Source organism: Semicossyphus pulcher, unplaced genomic scaffold (assembly GCF_022749685.1).
Source record: "Semicossyphus pulcher isolate SPU_LCO1_2020_fin unplaced genomic scaffold, fSemPul1.0.p SCAF_24, whole genome shotgun sequence".
Classification (NCBI taxonomy): Eukaryota; Metazoa; Chordata; class Actinopteri; order Labriformes; family Labridae; genus Semicossyphus; species Semicossyphus pulcher.
In genome coordinates, this window is record NW_027211698.1 from 5180339 (window position 1) to 5198423 (window position 18085).

Sequence of the window (18085 nt, forward strand, 5' to 3'; positions counted from 1 at the left end):
AACATGGTTGCCTCCTCCTGCTTGCGTATCTCTTCCACCACCAAACTGGATCATCAAGTGCTCTCTTGCATCAGGTGGTGTAATAATTACAGCTGTGCAGTAGAAGCTGGTCTGAGCAGCTCACTTAAAAGTCACTGCAGAGCTTACACAGACACTCTGAAAGGAAGCAGATCTGTGCATAGTTACAGACACACGCTCCAACCTTTCTAAACAGTAGAGTCCAGCTCCCTGACTGTGGGAGCAGGCCTGTGTTGTTGCTAACGCCTCTGGTTTTGCTATGTGACATGATTTGTGGTGTATAAATAGCCGGGTACGCAGACAGATCGTAAGCTCGCGTTTCACCTCCAGTCTGATCCTCCTTACAGACAGATTCGAGCCAACTGTTGATCAAATGTTCTGCAGGTTTAAGAGCAGCTGAGGGACTTTTATAAACATGGAACAAACTGGATCGTAGTTCTCGTCACAGATAGTACAATTAGTAAGTGTTCTGTGTGTGTATGCAGCTGAACTAGAAGCCATTTGAATAAGATGCATGAGCTAGCTACCTAGCTAAGCATACTGCCGCTCCCTCTCATGTGGTCCGTCGCTCTGATTGGTTGTAGCATCCAGAGACATTTCATCTGCAGCCGGTGAAATCTGTTGAACATAAACTGCAAGGCTCGAGCATGATTGATGTCTGCAAATCAGTCTGGCAACTTTAGGTTGAAGAATTAATTGCACGGTAATGTTACAGATATTTGACGTGTCATTTGTGCACATTTTAAGTTCAAGTTGTGAAACGGTTGGAGCTCTGTGGTCGACATTTGACCTTATAGGATCAACCAAAAAGTCCAGCCCTCTTCTGGTGATCTGGTTGCACCCTTTCACTGCCACGGATTGAATGCGTTTCAGCAGATTGTGTGGGTGCACAAACACTGGAATGATACAAAACAGCGACATATAAAGGAAAGTATTTCACTTGCATCTTAAAATAAAACAATAAATGGAAGCCTGAGGCGGACACGCATCCATTTTATCTACTCTGTTTTCCCGTGATAATGAGTCTTTCCGTTTCTTTCTCAAGATCTCGACTTTACATACGTCCTTACATCCTTACATACACTGAAACACTAACAGTACACAAAGTTGTGAATACGAGGAGCATGCAGAGGATTTTTCTGTTTAAAAGCTTGACAGCAAAAACCTGTAGAAAACTTCTCATCTTCCACATACCAGGAAAAACACACCCGGCATCTGCATCCACACATATTTTATTGACGGCCTGGAAACCTGAAACCCGCAAGCCATTAAATTCAAACCAGTGCAGACGGGTTGCAGATGTTTTTCATTGTTCCCTTTGGCTGAATACATTCCAGCACACATTGTTCAGGCAGTTATTTTGCTTCTAGACAGATAGAAAACCCCTCTTTTTCTGACGATTACTGCCTCACAATGCTGTCGTTTCTTCTGTCTTTTGTTGGTAGTCTTGCAGAACGTGCTGGACTTCATTGTGTAATACCACAAAAGATGCAACATCTCTTCTTCTCCTTTCTCTGCGGGGCATCAAGCTGCATGACTTAAATTTAAGATTAGTTGCTTTTTTTCTGCAAAGAAATCTTATTACCGTTAACTTCTGTGTTAAAACTTCCTGTCTGTGTTTCAACTCATCCTGCTCGGCTATAGCCAACGGCAAGTCACAAACAACCTTTTTGCATGAACACATCCAGCTGGGCGTTTGCTCGTAGCTTATTGCATAAGCGAGTCTGTGCGCTGTTTAAAAGCCTGATCTTCAGTCAGCAGCCACCGCTCTCCTCTCAATGCAGACAGCAGCTTGTGAACTTTTGCCTGTGTGTTGGAAAAAGAGGGAATTAAACAAGATGATTCAAACAGTTTTGCACAAGATATAAAGGTATATTGGTTAATACAAAAGGATTGGGAGGAAAAACTAAACTAAAATGGATTAATAACAGATTATTAGTAAAGTGCAAGATGTAAATAAATAGTTTGAAATGCAACAAAATAAGAGGCAGTGACCCACAGAAAAGTTTTGTAAGAGCAGACAAGTTTTCTTGGATTGCGTCTGCTGCCCAGATTTCAGACGCTGCCTTATCAAACTGTTGGCTCTGTCCCCGAATATTTGAGACATCTGTACGGGCCATAACATCGCTGCACAATTCAGAGCTTTATATTCTAATCGTGGTGTTACAAAACCTGTTCTTCAACACATGACAAGCCGATGCAAAGTTTGCAGAAGACTCCTGCAGAAGAAGTCAGATAAAGCTGCAGCTGAAGGATTGAAATTGTACTTCTTTGGAACAGTTACAGCAGTTAGACCACAGATTGTATAAAAGATTGACGACATGACAGCTCCCTAAAAGTGAAGCCATCAAAATACACGCCCGATAATTTTTTCTAACACATGGTTTCTGTCATTATAGCTAGTTATTATCATGATGATTTACGTCCAAGTGTTCATTTTTCTGACAAGTTTACTTTTAATTAGTTATCTGATGCTTTCCAAATATTGATTGACAGCTCTGTTGACAAATTCGGCTCCTGCAGGCGATCAGTTCTGTGTGAGCAGAGCGGAGGACGATCCGCGAGAGGAGACGTAACTAAAACAATCACTACAGTCATTGAAGTTTCCAAACCTGTGAACGTTAACCTCAGACCAACACAGAGAAGCTGTTCTGCTGTTAAACACGCCGGTGTGCGGGATCCTTGCTGTTTTTTCAGTAAGCTAATTGTGTGTTCGGGTGAGCGGAAGTGGCTACGTCCGCTTCATTCGCCGATCTCTACTGCGCAGTCTCTGGCTCCATATTACGTCACCATCACAAGATGGCAGCGCCTATCACAGGGGCTATTACGGCATCAATTTCGTACAATGGGAGCAAATAATAATAGTGGTAAATTAGGCTCATAATAAGCTGTCTCATAAGCGAGCTTTAGGAGAAGAAGATCTGCACAGGTCTTACTTCTTTAAGGCTCCAGGTATGAATGTTTTTCTTTTTGTTGAACGTAGGATGAAGAAGAAGCTGATCATCAGTGCTGACGTAGGGGTGGATGATGCTATGGCCATCATGCTCGCCCTTGCGGCGCCCAATGTGGAGATTTTGGGCATCATATGCTCCTATGGAAACACCCCCATAGACAACGTCCTCTACAACGTAATGCGGGTCCTGGAGGTCTGCAAAAGGCTGGACGTAAGTGTGTGGGATTTATTTATGAATATACAACTTCTGATTGACAGTTTTAGACACCTGACGTGTCTTTCTCCACAGATCCAGGTGTTCCGTGGCGGTTCAGGGCCCCTCCTGGCGCGTAAACGCCACGCGGGAGACTATCACGGAAAGGACGGGCTGGGGGACGACCCGGATCCAGACGCTCCTGGCCTGGAGCTGCTGCAGAAGAAGAGAGGTGTGCCGGCCATGGTCAAGCTCATCAATCAAAACGCTGGGGAAGTGAGACAAACTCAACTGTCATTAATGCAATGATCAAAATGCTTCCTGCCACCAGTCATGTGGCAGAGACTTAGGCCTACTTGTACTGATCTAGACAAGGGAGCACAAAAGCTCAATCAGAGGAGAAGAAGAGGCATAAATGTTGAGCTCTTTGGTCCTTTGCTCTGCAGGTGAGTCTGGTTGCGCTGGCGCCTCTCACTGACCTGGCTGTTGTGATACAACTGGACCCGAAACTTCCCAAGAAGCTGAAGGCGCTCTACATCATGGGAGGAAACACCGATTGTATGTTAACTGTCATTCATCTCAAAGCGTGTACATTTTCCCAGCCCTCTTCTCTGCACATATATGATAACAATGATGTCTCTGTGTGTGCAGCCAGGGGAAACACTACCGTGTGCGGGGAGTTCAACTTTGTGGCTGACCCCGAGGCCGCCTTCGCTGTGTTGAGCCGCTACACCTGCCCCACCTACATTGCCCCCTGGGAGTTCACCTGCAGCAACAGCCTGCCGTGGGTGAGGCTGAAATCTCTTGTCTTTATTTGAGGGAGTTGTTTGTCTTCCTGGATGCCTAAATGTTTGGCCTGTTAAGCACTTCAGTCTTAAAGGGCCAGTTCGCCGATTTACGATCTCACTCCTATCTTGCTATCATGTGGAGCTAATGCCATTATGGTACAAAAAATGCAATTTCACTCTGTGCCTTTGAAGGACGCTATCCGCTTCTCCAACGGGCCCTGGAAAACCTCCGCCAGACTGCGTAAAACGCTAAACTACACTTCCTCAATCTAGGACGCCCGCCTCCGATGTCATTTCTTGAAATCGTCAGGTTTGAAACGTAGACTGCAGACCTGAAGATTTTATAGACGATCCACCGATATATTCTCGTCGTGTTTCATTCTGTCCCGCTCTGAGGCGTCGCCTGCAGCGAAACGGTCGTATTTCACTCCAGCGTCTCTCGCTGGGCCGTTCCTTTCAGAGGGAGGGGCGCAATGCATGCTGGGTGTTGTAGGAATGTAGAAACCACGAGCTGTTTGTACGACTTTCTCCACAGCTATGGCGCCAATTTCACAAATTATTGCTTCTATCGATTACAGAGAACACCAGCTTTGACTGCCAGTGACTTTTTCCAGGGGAGACCTGCTCCTTTAAGTAAAGAGGCCCCTTAAATCCTGTAGATGTCTTGTGTTGGCAGCCTGCATAAGACATTTGTAATGTGTTTAATGTTGGGTGTAAAGCAGTGGTTTTAAACCAGTGTTTGGTTTGCACCATTAAAACAGTTTCTTTGCACAGTGGTTTCATTCTGTTTTCCTCCCTCAGTCTTTCTGCGACCAGTGGCTCGCCCAAAAGACTGAGAAGGCTGCCTTCATGAAGAAGATCTCAGCCCTCTCCATGAGTGTAAGAGTGTGCAGATTATTCTGATACAAGAGGGGAAAAGATACATTTTGTTTTCTTGTGCATTCAGTTATTTCAAGATGTTAAACTTGTACTACACTCCTGACACGCTTATGAAACGATCAGGACGTATTGTTTTTGCTGCTGCTTGTTTGTGTGTTTATTAGCAGGATTATGGAAGAACTAATTGCCTAATTTTCATGACATTTGGTGGAAGGGTGTAGCATAAGCCAAGAACAAACCCATTTAATTTGGGACCAGATCCGAATCACGAAAAATTGTAACAGTGGTGTGTAAATAATGACGTATTTGCCTCACGAATACGTAGAAATGTCTTCCCTCTGAACTTACCTGTTTAATAACAAATGTTTTATATAATAAAACTTGATATTTGTACATATGTAGATGATACTAAAGTGTTTACTGCTTTTTACAACTGTATGTTAAATTTCGTGGTTGCATATGCAGATTTGCATATCACAGAAGACTGGTCTTAGTAGAGGTCTGTGCTCTCAGAGTGTGCTTGTGTGCTGTAAGTCAAACACAACATGTCTTAAAGTCTCTTCATGATGTGTTTCTGCAGAAAGCGAGGTCAGCGGAATATCAAAAGGAGATCACAGAAGGAAAAGGGTTCAATTCATGCGACACGTACGCGATGGCCGCCGCCATCGACGACTCATTCATAACAGAGAGCGAAGAGGTGAGTATCTACTGCTGCCACTTCTTTAAAATATGAAAGGTTCATTTTAAATCATAATTCTTGTGTTTCTCCTGAAGGTCGCAGTGACAGTGGAGCTGGAGGGGAAACACACCCGAGGCATGATGGTGCTGGACTACATGCAACTGCTGAAGAAGCAACACAAAGTGCACATCATGAAGAAAGTTGATTTGGAGAAGTTCAAGAAAATGCTAATGAACTCTCTGAAGTAGAAAGTTACTGTAACCAAGCTAAAGGCTTACAATTCAATTCAACTCAATAAAGTTAGTTTGAAAAAAGCTGCAATTTTTTCACGTTTTCTTAAAAAAAAAAAAACAACACGGCTTGAGCTTCTGTAATGGTTTTGTTTATGATTAATATAAATGGGCCGAGCAGTGATCCCTGAGGAACACCAGAACCAACAGTACGCTGTTCTGCCTGATAATTAACGTGAAGATTTACCCTGAACAGTCACGACTTTTAACAGGGGACGTCTTTTTACATATTTCGGGGTCTTAATGACTACAGAGAAAAAAATCCTCTGGACTTGGTGACGGCTGCATACGTAACGTAATCTTTCAAAGCAAATCCTCCTAACCGAAGAGTGCAATTAAAACAGGCTCAGATTGTCATTCAAATTTGATGACAACATAACAAAAAGCGGAAAGGATTTGTGACATTTTGTTACGGTAAGATATTGTTTAAAAGAAGAAAAACAGCTCGTAAATTGTTTTCCTTAAAACCACCAGACCCCATTATTAAAACAGCTCATTTTACCTTGCAGAACAGCGAGTTACTGGTCTACCTCTGCCTTCATGGGTTAGTTCTAGTTAGTTTTAAGTGGTTAGTTTGGATCCAACAGATGAATAACACAGAACAATAGGAAATAAATAAATAATTGAGGCAGCAGAGGAACAGCAACTACAGCGTTCTGTGAGGTTAAATTACTAGGTTTTGTTAATGGGGTTTGGTGAGTTTGAAGAGAGCGATGTAGCAGCTGTTTCTTGTAAAAAAACAAATCATCTTCCTCTTTCACACTAGATCTCTGTAGGGATCCCCTCTGTTATGTTGTTGCACTTGTTGTGGACGTACTTTGATCAGGGACATTTGCCCTGAAGGATTACGTTGCAGCCATTGATGATTGTGACCACTGGGTGAAGCAATCTTCTGGAGCAATTCCAAACCCTTTTGTTCCCCTCAGACTTCACCTCATTTTTAAATCTGCAAACGTTTGTTCCTGCTTCTTATAAGCCACGCCCACCAATTCAGCTTAACCTCATTATCTCATCAGCCGTCTGACCACATCCTTCTGCCTCCACGTGTGTTGATTCATTCACTTGACTTGACTTGGAGCTTCCCGTGCAGTCACAGCAGTGTTCAAAACCAGTTCTAGTAGTAGGAGGAGTCTAAACGCTGCTATGCAACACCGGTTAGTGTGCTATATCCTTTAAGTTTGCTGGCACTGGATGAGGGGGAGTGCTCTTTAGGTGTTGTGCTTTTGCAAAACTTCCCAACACACACTTCTTTGTAGTGAAAACAAAGCAGCAGGGAGAAGTTTCACTTGTTGCTGCGGCTTTTTAAACCGGTAAGTTCCCCTCTCTGCACTTTGTGGTTTCCTTGTTTTTTGGCTCATTATTTGAGGATTGATTTATTATCAGAAGGAATATATTGAAGCCCTGCTAACAGCTTAATTTGTTGACTACTGACATCCATATAACTCTGTTTCTATGCTAGATATTAAGCTACAGCTAAGGTCAAGGTCAAGGTATCTTTATTCGTCTCCCGTGGGAGAAATTTGTCTCGGACAGAGGGGTCTGCTGCAGACAGGACATTCCACCCACAACAACATTCCACTACACACATACAATAGTCAGAAATAACAATGAACAATACATAAGAAATAAAATACTCAGCAAAGTCACATAAAGTGCAATTCGTAAAGTGCAATTCGTAAAGCGCAATTCGTAAAGTGCAATTCATCAGAGAATTGATTTTCTTGTTTTTCAATATAATTCATAATTCAATATATATTATAGCTAGCATGCTATAAGATTAGCTTTGCTTGATTCTATTTAACATATGAACTACTGTTTTAAAGCCTCAAATTTGGCAGTTTGGCCGTCGCCATCTTCTGTTTTGGAACCAGAAGTGACCATTGGAGGAGAGGGTGGAGCTAAAGATGTTTAGTGCTAGCTTTGTTCGCAAGGTCCATCCAAAATCAAATTTAGAGGCTATTTATGCTAAATTTTGAACACAGTATTGACTGTCTATAAAAAGTGGATGTAGTCACTGTCGCATAATGGATTGTGGACTTCTGCTCTGAAGCCTCAAGTTTGGCATTTTGGCCGTCGCCATATTGTTTTTTGGAACCAGAAGTGACCATATTTGGAGGAGAGGATGGAGCTGGACAACTGTAGTGCTAGCTTTGTTAGCAAGGTGCATCCATGGTACAATTTGGTGTGGGCTGTTATTTGTTATGGGTTTTTTTTAACACAGCATTGATTGTTTATAAGAAGTGGACATAGTCGCTGTTACTTCACTTACTTTGGATCACACAGTTAATTGGAGACTACTGTTTTGTAGCCTTGAGTTTTGCATTCTTGTTTTCTTGGAGCCAGACGTGACCATATTTGGAGGAGAGTATGACGCTTAAGAGATGTGAGGGGTTAGCAAGATATCAGCTAGCTTGGCTAAAAATATCCTCATCTCTGTATCCCCCTCTTCTCCTGTCTTCCAGGTAAGATGAAGAAGAAGTTGATCCTTGACGTGGACACAGGTGTGGACGACGCTCAGGCCATCATGATGGCTCTGGCATCACCCAACGTGGAGATCCTGGCGATCACCTGTTCAAACGGAAACACAAGTCTAGACAATACCTGCAGGAACACGCTCAGGGTCCTCAAAGTCTGCAACAGACTGGATGTACGTTTCAGCTTATGTATGATGTAACGATGATTTCTTATGTGTGTGTTTGTGGCTTAAGCTCGGTTAATTCATGCCCACAGATCCCGGTGTACCGCGGCTGCTCAGAGCCTCTGCTGGGTTGCAAACATGACGCTGAAGATTTCCACGGGAAGGACGGGCTGGGAGACGTCCCGGATCCAGACGCTCCGGGCCTGGAGCTGCTGCAGGGAGAGAAAGCTGTGCTGGCCATGATCAAGATGGTGAAGGAGAACCCTGGACAGGTGGGCGGATGGAGGAACAGTATCAGGAAACTCCAGGATTATATATAATTGATACGTTTTGAACTTGATGTGCTTTTTTGTTTCTGTCACATTAACATCTGCAGGTGAGTCTGGTTGTCACAGCTCCTCTCACTAACCTGGCTGTCGCGGTACAACTGGACCCCAGCTTCCCCAAGAAGCTGAAGGCGCTCTACATCATGGGAGGAAACACTGAGTGTGAGTTACCTCTGTGTTTGTGAGCATCACTAAATCTCACACATATCCAACAGAGATAAAGGTATGTTTACTTTGTGTGCAGCCAGGGGAAACACAACAGTGTGCGGGGAGTTTAACTTCGTGGCTGACCCAGAGGCGGCCTACGTTGTCTTAGAAAGATACACCTGCCCCACCTACATCGCCACCTGGGAGTTCAGCTGCAGGAACATCCTGCCGTGGGTCTGTAGTCAGAGACACTAAGAGAGGACAATAAATAACATATTGAAGTGTTATAGAAGTAAAAAATGGCCGCCTCACTTTACCTTCTGTCTTCATCTTTTCCTCTGTCAGTCTTTCTGTGACACCTGGCTCGCCCAGGACACGGACAAGGCTCGCTTCATGGAGAAGATTTTCAGACACACCAGGAAGGTACGACATCATCTGAGTGTTCAATTTCTAGTTATGCAACTGTCTTTATAAGAATTAAGAATCAGCAGGAACAGGACAAGATTTTCGGTGTCCGTTTGGAGTTCCAGTAATCAGGGTGGATCAGGCTTTAGTTGCATGCAGGAAAACAGTCTGTGAGGGGAGCAAAAGAGTCAAAAATGCAATCCTAGAATCCATCGGCTATCATCGACTGACCTGTATCTCTGTAAACTCTAAGTGCAGATAATAATCCGGTCTTTGACGTCGTCTCTCAACTCCATTCTTGTGTTTCAAGTTGCTAATTGGACTGTGAACAATGACACGAAAACAAAGTGTTGGCTCAGATATCCTTTATGCTTCTGTCCGCTGGCTACACTGGAAGTCGAGGAGGAGGGTTAACCTCTGTCAGACAACAGCCGATGATGGATCAATTTGAATACAACAATGCAATGGTGTTATGTTAAGTTGTTACCTGAGAGCCATTCTTAAACCCCATTGGCACAAATGTTACTGCTTACTAAGCCGTTAGAGATTAAGGACTTCCAACCGAGTCTTGGGCGACGCCTAGGAACAGATTGTTAGCTGAACTTGCTGCTGATGTCTGTTTATAGAGATTAATAAGAAGCTAAATCGTTGTCAGATGACAGTGAAAGGAGCCGGGATGGCATTACAGCGCTACAGCTTTTGCTCTCCACACAGACTGTTCTTCCTGCATACACTGCAGCCTGCTGATACGTGATTGGTCAATATTACACAGACTACAAACATAAACCTGCATTTTGATGCAGAATCTGTAAAAGTAGATTGTTCGTGATGTTACGTTTGTGAAATATACTTTTTAGAAGCTATTTTTGTTTTACACTACTCATACTTGAGTGCGGTTCTTAAACACTTGGGGCCTGTGTCCACTAACAGTGTTTTTGTGCGGGCTGCGCCCTTTTTTCTAAAACCAGTGCAGTACTCAGCATCCTCAGTGCAAAAACGGCCTCAGTGTCAGCTGTTTTTTGTCGCTGCGCTCTCAATTGAAAGTAGTTCAACTTTTGGAACACCGCCGCACTCATCCCTTCTCCCTCACCGACCAATCAAAATCAAGAAGGGGCGGGACTTCACATATCTACATTGTCAACAACAATGGCGGAGTTGAAGCGTATCGTTTCGTTTTTTCGAGGGTACAATTTTCAGGTGTAGAGCTGCTGATGCCAGGATGGTAAGTGGAAGCGACCAGGCAACTTTTGTAACCTAGCAACAGTGAGAAGCGCTCTGAAAGAGAGTTCGAAGTCGCTGCCAGCGCAAAAAGCGGCGTTAGTGGACACAGGCCCTCAGGCACAATTTCACAGCTTGCCATCAATCCGCCTCCCTTGTTCCACTCCAGTCCAGTTGGTGGCGCAAACGCAAATCTAAGTAGGTTTAATCTGCTACCTTTTCTGAGAACCGGACAGTCGCCAGATGATCACCTGTTCGAGAAAAAAACCATCAAACTCTATCACCTTGTTTATATACATTTTTAGGCTACACACCGTTAGCCTCTTTAGCTTCATATTAGACTCATGACAGCAAAGGTCGAACAGGAGAAGACACATTAAATCCTGCTCCCTTTAAAGAGCCATCTGTATTTCTTAAAGGTTTAATAAGTGGGATTTCTTCTTGCACATTCAAACTGGCCCCTCCTCCTGAGCTCTTCATCACCAGAAGCTCACTCACTCTCTCGTGCGAGACACGCCCACCCCGCTGAGCTAACACCGACCGCATCACGGTTACAGTTGCGCTAGCATGCCTAACACCGGTTTGATTGTCCTACCCAACTCTGCATCGCTCTTCCGCCATGTTCGCCGGTCTGAATGGGGCCCAGCTGCTACTTTGAACCACTCCCACACTCACCTATACGCTGTGATTTGCTCAGGGAACCACGACAGCACCCCTCCTGAAAACGTCCGTGCAAAGCAAAACAACAGAATAGATGCAGAGGGAAGGGTCTCACAAGGGTCTGCACACACACTCACCAACACACGTATAGAGGCCCATAAGTGATGATTTATATTATATTTGTAAAAGTCTATGTTTTATTGTTCTAGGAAAATCTGACCTATTATACCTTTAAGTGCTCAGTTGTTGTCAAACTCCTGTCTCTTCAGATGCTCCAGACTGAGCGGTATCAGAAGGAGCTGGAGGGCGGACCGGGGTTCAACCCATGTGACTGCTTCGCTATGGCTGCTGCGATCGACGACACTCTGGTGACGGAAAGTCAAGAGGTGAAGACGCTGCTTTCATACCTTTAACAAGTATCTCTTAAACGCCGACACCCTGCAGTTATGTGTTCTTCGGATGCTTTCCTTTGGTGTGTGTGACCTTTAACCCTGCATTCACATGTCGTCAGTGCAAAATTTATATGAAGGCTCCCTCCCAATAAAAAGCGTACAATTCTTCGGTTAAAACAGTTAGCTGCTTCATTTTTGAACTAGAAAACACAACACGTGTTTTCAAAGCGTCCATGTTGTTTCCACGTGACGACTTAAACCTCATGAACACACTGAAGTCGGAAGTAAGACCGGGATCATCCGAGGAGTGCATGAATGCACAGGGTAAGTCCTTATTCAGAAACAACATGGACGCTACAAAGATGTGTGGTTTTTTAATAATCTAGGTAAGTAAGTAACGGACACCACTTGACTGCAGGGCGTGTGTTACTATGAGATAGAGACGAGACTTTGTATCTTCCTCCTCCAGGTCGCAGTGACGGTGGAGCTGGAGGGGAAATTTACCCGAGGCATGATGGTGCTGGACTACATCCATGAGCTGAAGAAGAAGCACAAGGCTGTCCTCATGAAGAAGGTCGACTCGGAGAAGTTTAAACAACTGATGATGAATGCACTAAAGTAGAAACTCATTACAGTTTGAAGACAAAGAATTCCAGTTTAATTCATTTGTATATTTTGGTGAGGCGGAGCAGCCTTTTAACTTTATGTATAAAAGTTACATGTTTTTCTAACTCTGAATACTCGATGCTGTCCCTCTTGGCTTTGTGTGTAATAGAACAAATTAACCTCTCTATCACCCCCTGCTGGCTGGCTGCAGTATAGCTCATAAAGCCCGCCTCCTCCATGTTAACAGATGGGACATGAGTCAAACTATAAAATCAAAATACATGTTTCTCAAACATGGTTTCTGTCTTTATAGTTAGTTATTATCATGCTGATTTATGTCCAAGTGTAAAGGGGGCGTGGCCTCATGATTGACAGCTCTGTTGACAAATGGGGCTCCTGCAGCGTTCTGTTCCCGAGCAGCAGAGTAGAGGAGGAACGGCGAGAGGAGACGTCACTAACACTAACACTAACACTACAGTCATTGAACTTTCCATAAGTGTGAATATCTGCTTCAGACCGACACAAGAAGCTGCTGCAGACTGAGCCCACCTGAGGGCTCCAACACGGCAAGGACACAAGGTAAAGGTGTCTACTGCACACGCTCTGGATACAAATTATTTATTACTACTTTATATACAGTGATTGGTCTAACTCGGTTGTGGACATGCTGTCTAATACTCAAGAATGTAAATCACACGTGCATTCCTCTGTCAATCTTATTTTCATAGATGGTAAGTATCTTACGTTGTGCAGGGAATTGTGGGTAAATGCTGCCTTAAATTCTGCAAGAGGGACGTTGAAGGACATGCTTGGCATACTGCATTTGACATACATGTACATAGTAGTTCTTGTTCTGTATGGCGTATGGGTGTTTAAAGGGCCAGTCCGCAGATTTTCAACCTCAGTCCTATCATGGGGAGCTAATGCCATTATGGTCATTATCACTCTGTACCTTTGGAGGACGCTATCCGCTTCTCCAATGGGCCCTCCGCCAGACGACGTAAAGGCCAGGGAGCTCGCTAAACTACACTTCCTCAATCTAGGACGCTCGCCTCCGATGTCACGTCTCGTTCACAATCGTCAGGTTTGAAATATAGACTGCAGACCTGAAGATGTTTTAGACGATCCACCGGTATGTTCTCATCGTGTTTCAGATTCTGTCCCGCTCTGAGCCGTCGCATGAAGAGAAACGGTCGTATTTCACTCCAGCGTCTCTCACTGGTCCTTTCAGAGGGAGGGGCGCAATGCATGCTGGGTGTTGTAGGAATTTAGAATGGGCGAAACCACGAGCTGTTTGTACAACTTTCTCCACAGCTATGGCGCCAATTTAAAACATTATTGCTTTTATTGATTACAGAGAAGACCAGCTTTGACTGACGGTGGCTTTAACAAGAGGAGAACTGCAGGCTTAGTTTTGTTCACCTTTATGTGCTGCACTTTACATCTGCAACATAATGTTAACCAACAGCGCCACTGTGAGGCCTTGACATGTAACTACAACAAACCGCCTGCCTGCGATTAAAGCTCCCAGACAAGCAGCAGGACAGTATTGATCTGTCCTCCAGCGTATCAAAGAGGCTTCTTAAGTTAATAAAACCTTTTATTGGAAGTGCTCTGGAATGTACACTTAAGAAAAAAGAAAAGGAAAAATAAAGTTTGCATCCCAAGTTCCTCCTCTTTCCTTTTTCTCCTCAATAAACAGGATTAGATCTTTTTTTTTTTAAAGAAAACTCCTCTTCAGAAACAATCATTGTTGTTTATATTACAACCTGCCAGAAGACTATTTACAAATCATACAAAAGGAACAACAATAAAAGCTGTTTTTCACCTGCATCTAGTCCAAACACATCCTCGACTTTGGAGCTCAACAAAGGAGCCAAACGGAAAATCAACAGAGTCAATAGTCGGCGTCAGTCACCGCAGAGTCGACCCGAGTCCGAGTCCTTCTCACCCAGGCGACGACTGACAGAAGCTGGAAATGGATCCTTCGTCACGTAAGTCCAACTAGTGTCCGACCTCAGAGACGGACTGGTCTTACTGGACTCTGAACTTGTAAAACCAGCAGAGACCCTGTGTGAAGTTCCAGCCCAGAGAGACGGAGAGGACGTAGAGGAGGCCGAGCAGAGCGAAGGGGTAGAGCAGCACCACCGTGTTTTTCAGGAAGGGTAGCGCTGCAAACACGAGAGGAATAAATCAGAACACTAACATCACAGATCTATGGAGTCACAATGGAATGAATAGTAAAGCAGATTCTTACTGCTTTCAAGGAAACAGGGTGACAGCTTTAACACTAAGCAGTCCAACAATAAAATGCCAACGGCTGAATTTAAACGTCCGTTTTATTCCCAGCCTTTCAGACTACAGACTTCTTGACTGGACTACATAAGAAACTTGCAGCCCATTCAGGATGCTGCATTCACAGAGGCTCAGTCGTCGATGCAGCAGCCCCAGGTTTGCCTCCCACCCTTGGCCCTTTGCCGCGTGTCATCCCCACTCTCTCTCCCCCTGTTTCCGACACCATCCACTGTCCTGTCTCTGTATTTTAAGGAAATTAAAGACCTTTCTTGTTAACAGGGTTTTTATTTTGGAAGTAAAGTAACAGCCTGAGATGCGTTTTGATCATTATTACATATTACTTATGTCAGTTATTAAATGTATCTTATTTAAAGGGGAGTATTATGCTAATATGAAGCTTCATATTTCACTCTGTGATACCAGTGGAGTAGCTTAGCATAATTTACAGTTAAAAAAAACTCTCATACAGCCTCTCTCTGAAACGACTCAGTGAGCTCTGTCCCTTTAAGAAACCCCGCCCCTACAAGCCCTCTTTCTTCTGATTGGCTCAGCTCTCAACAAACAGTGTGAAACCTGGCCTTGACAGCAGCCTGCAGACTGAGCTGAGAAGCATGGGGATTACTCCAACACACTTTTACCTGCAGGTTTGAAACTTCACCCATGCTTAGTCTGAACATCCAACATTGTAACATTATATACATATATATATATGTCTTAAACAAAATACTGCACAATACCCCCTCTTTAACTTTGTATCTGTTTTAAATTGACTGATTTTATTGTTGCAATTTTTTTGGTCACAAGATTTCATCTCCTGTTTGTCACTTCTTATGTTTGCTTTGTAAAGCACTTGTTGCATGTTTGCATAGAAGGTGCCATTTTTCTTTTTTCTTTCTTTTTCATTTTCCTTCGTGATGCAAGTAACATTCAACATGAACATTCAATATCATTTAACTTTGTTTCTTTAGTCCGCAAGTGGAAAAACTACCACTTCATGTCTGTATCACAAAGATTTGTGGGTAATTAAACAGTGAAATCTGGTGAAGTTCCAGCCAGACTTTGTAGAAAATCTACTTGAGGGACAAAGACAATTTATGCACTGATAACAGACATCTTTAAATTAAAGTTAAAATTCTATCTAATGAAATTTTTACAACCAGTAACAGTATTTGCGTTTAAACATGACTTACCATTGTACCCTAAGAACGTGATGTAGAGATAATAACCGATGGAAATCAGCCACATGGTGTTTCCTACAAAGTATCCCACGAACCAGTCTGCGTTTATCACCACGATGTCTGAAAACACACAGAAACATGCGAGTTTAAAGCCTCTTTTTTTAACCTTCAATAAAACTCAAAGAAAAGAAGAGCGTTTGTCAGACGCTTTTAAGTCAACACAGAAGTCCTGTGCAGAAAGAACTCATTCAGGATGTTTGAACTTGGCCTCTGCGGCCGATCAAAACTTTGATATGAAGCGTTTTTATTCTGTTTGGGCTTTAAAAGTGATTATAATGAGACTTAATTCTAACATATCTATCTCTTTAATTGTAACTATTAATTAACTATTAATACAGAGATAATTGATTGTTTGTATCATATTTTAACAATAAAAAAGTAGACAAAAGTAGAGCAATGCCCTGAACTTTCCCAGAGTCCCAGTCTACTCACGGTTGATGAAGAAGAGCTGCAGGAAATGCAGGATGACTAGAAGAGGGTAGAAAGCATTGAGGTGAACATCAAACGCGTAGCCCCACTCCACGTCAAAATCTCTGCTGGGATGTTTCAGCAGGTATTTGTTAGTGATGATCCTGAAACAAGTAATATATCACAAGGGTCAATTTCAACACTTTTCCATCTAATACATATAAATAAGTGGGCAAACTCACTACTCACCACATAAGTGTTGATATGAGCAGACCGACTCCTATACAGTCAACAAAGACAACCCACAGGAGCAGCTTCAGAGTCTCCCAGACCCCCATGTCCAACACCAGCCCAAAGCCTATTGTTGACACTACAGAGGAAGAGAGGAAGTGTTCAGTTAAAATAGAATAAATCATAATAAACCTCAAAGGAGATTTGTGGACATAAAGGGACAAATACTGTCATTAAGAGCTGGTAAAAGTGTGTTTACAGACACAGACGTACCACAGAGCCAGATGCTGAGCAGGACCAGGAAAGCAGGGTCGTCTCTGGCCCACTGGTCCTTGGTCTGTTTCCTGTAGTGGAAGTTACGGTATACTCTCTGTGGCGACGTGAAAAGGTAAAGCATCTGCCACAGGGCGAACTCAAAGTCCATCTGTCTGAAGTGGAGCAGCCGCCGCAGGTACTTGTAGCGCTTTGCACCCGCCGTGTGACGCGCAGCATCTCGAGCACCGAGGGCGCCGTTGGAGGACGGCGTGGTGGTCGGCAACATGGTGCTGGAGTTTAGAATAAAAGAGGACATGAAAAGAAGCAAAGCAGGGAAAGAATTAAATATAAAAGAGGAGGACAGATTGAGTTTCTGCAGGCACACCAACAAAACAAACATAATGACACCATCTTAGGCAATATTTGGGGATCATATGTGTGTATGCTTATCTGTGTATATCTGTGTATATCTGTGTATGCTTAGTCAAATAATAAGCTTCCCAACTATGTCTTTCAGGAGAACTTGAGTAGAAAAAATTAATAATAATAATGAAGAATAATGAATTTTGTACAATAAAGCAATCTAATCTTCACAGTTAAAAATATAAATAAACAGTAACTACTACTTTTAATTTTCAAACTATTAAAGCACTTCACGTGTTATGTATGATGTATTTGGGCAACATAATTGTACTGTCACATAAAGGATTATTTGATTAAGTGCACTTTCTACAGTGCCAGTGTATAAAGTATTTCAGTATTAAAGTATTTAATAAAATTAATCAAAGCAAGAGTAAAAGGAGTAACACCGACCGACTGTACTAGGCTATTCCTGCCCTACTAACACAGAGTTACTACCACGTCAAACCAGCCATTTGTTACGCCAGGTTTACTAAAAGGCACAGTCCTTTATCTCAAATTCTGTAAGTTAATCTTTTAAAATGTGTATGTCTCAAAACATTGCTACGTTATCTCCCAAAAAAGCTTACAGAGAATGACAACACATAAAGAGGGGATGCTATTTCAAACCTATGCTACCTATTGACTTCATAACGCCAAGGAAAACACAATATTTCAAATATATTCACATATTAAACCATTATAATGCGTTATGTGCAGCGCATTCGCTATTTACCCTGAACAAACACTGATATATTTGATTTCCTTGTTAGTGGACGCTGTGTTTGCTAGCTTACACAGTTAGCTTGTTGCTAACCAGTTTAGTAACATGAGAAGGGCAGGTTTATTTCTAACAGACGTAACGTAAACACAACCGAGACTGTTGGGCATTAGTTTAACAATCGAATTATTCACTATGAATAATATTCACCTGTTTTTGCTGTACTCCTTCAAAGGAGAAAGCACCGACTCTTGTTTGTATCTGTAGCTGTACGTAGATGCTTCCTGAACTGTCGCGAAAGTGAACACGTAGTTACTTCCGGTATCAGCCGGTGGATCAAGGGAAA

The 18085-nt window shown here is 43.0% G+C and overlaps 3 protein-coding genes across 3 annotated transcripts; 2 read left to right on the forward strand and 1 right to left on the reverse strand.

Annotated features, from left to right (window-relative positions):
* Nucleotides 1–348: 348 nt before the first annotated feature.
* LOC138603305 (nucleoside hydrolase-like) lies at nt 349–5790 on the forward strand. Its single transcript, XM_069674999.1, has 8 exons — nt 349–478; nt 3002–3182; nt 3261–3440; nt 3611–3722; nt 3816–3952; nt 4754–4831; nt 5412–5528; nt 5606–5790. Exons 2-8 carry the CDS (start codon nt 3003–3005, stop codon nt 5756–5758), a joined length of 957 nt encoding a protein of 318 aa, XP_069531100.1. The 5' UTR covers nt 349–478; nt 3002; the 3' UTR covers nt 5759–5790.
* A 1251-nt stretch (nt 5791–7041) lies between these two features.
* Nucleotides 7042–12451, forward strand: LOC138603627 (inosine-uridine preferring nucleoside hydrolase-like). The gene is made up of 8 exons (XM_069675499.1): nt 7042–7110; nt 8263–8447; nt 8531–8710; nt 8815–8926; nt 9009–9145; nt 9257–9334; nt 11464–11580; nt 12056–12451. Exons 2-8 carry the CDS (start codon nt 8268–8270, stop codon nt 12206–12208), a joined length of 957 nt encoding a protein of 318 aa, XP_069531600.1. The 5' UTR covers nt 7042–7110; nt 8263–8267; the 3' UTR covers nt 12209–12451.
* A 1320-nt stretch (nt 12452–13771) lies between these two features.
* Nucleotides 13772–18023, reverse strand: unc50 (unc-50 homolog (C. elegans)). The gene is made up of 6 exons (XM_069675546.1): nt 17950–18023; nt 16638–16909; nt 16383–16503; nt 16158–16297; nt 15678–15785; nt 13772–14363 (listed from the first exon to the last, which is right to left on the reverse strand). Exons 2-6 carry the CDS (start codon nt 16903–16905, stop codon nt 14227–14229), a joined length of 774 nt encoding a protein of 257 aa, XP_069531647.1. The 5' UTR covers nt 16906–16909; nt 17950–18023; the 3' UTR covers nt 13772–14226.
* Nucleotides 18024–18085: the final 62 nt, after the last annotated feature.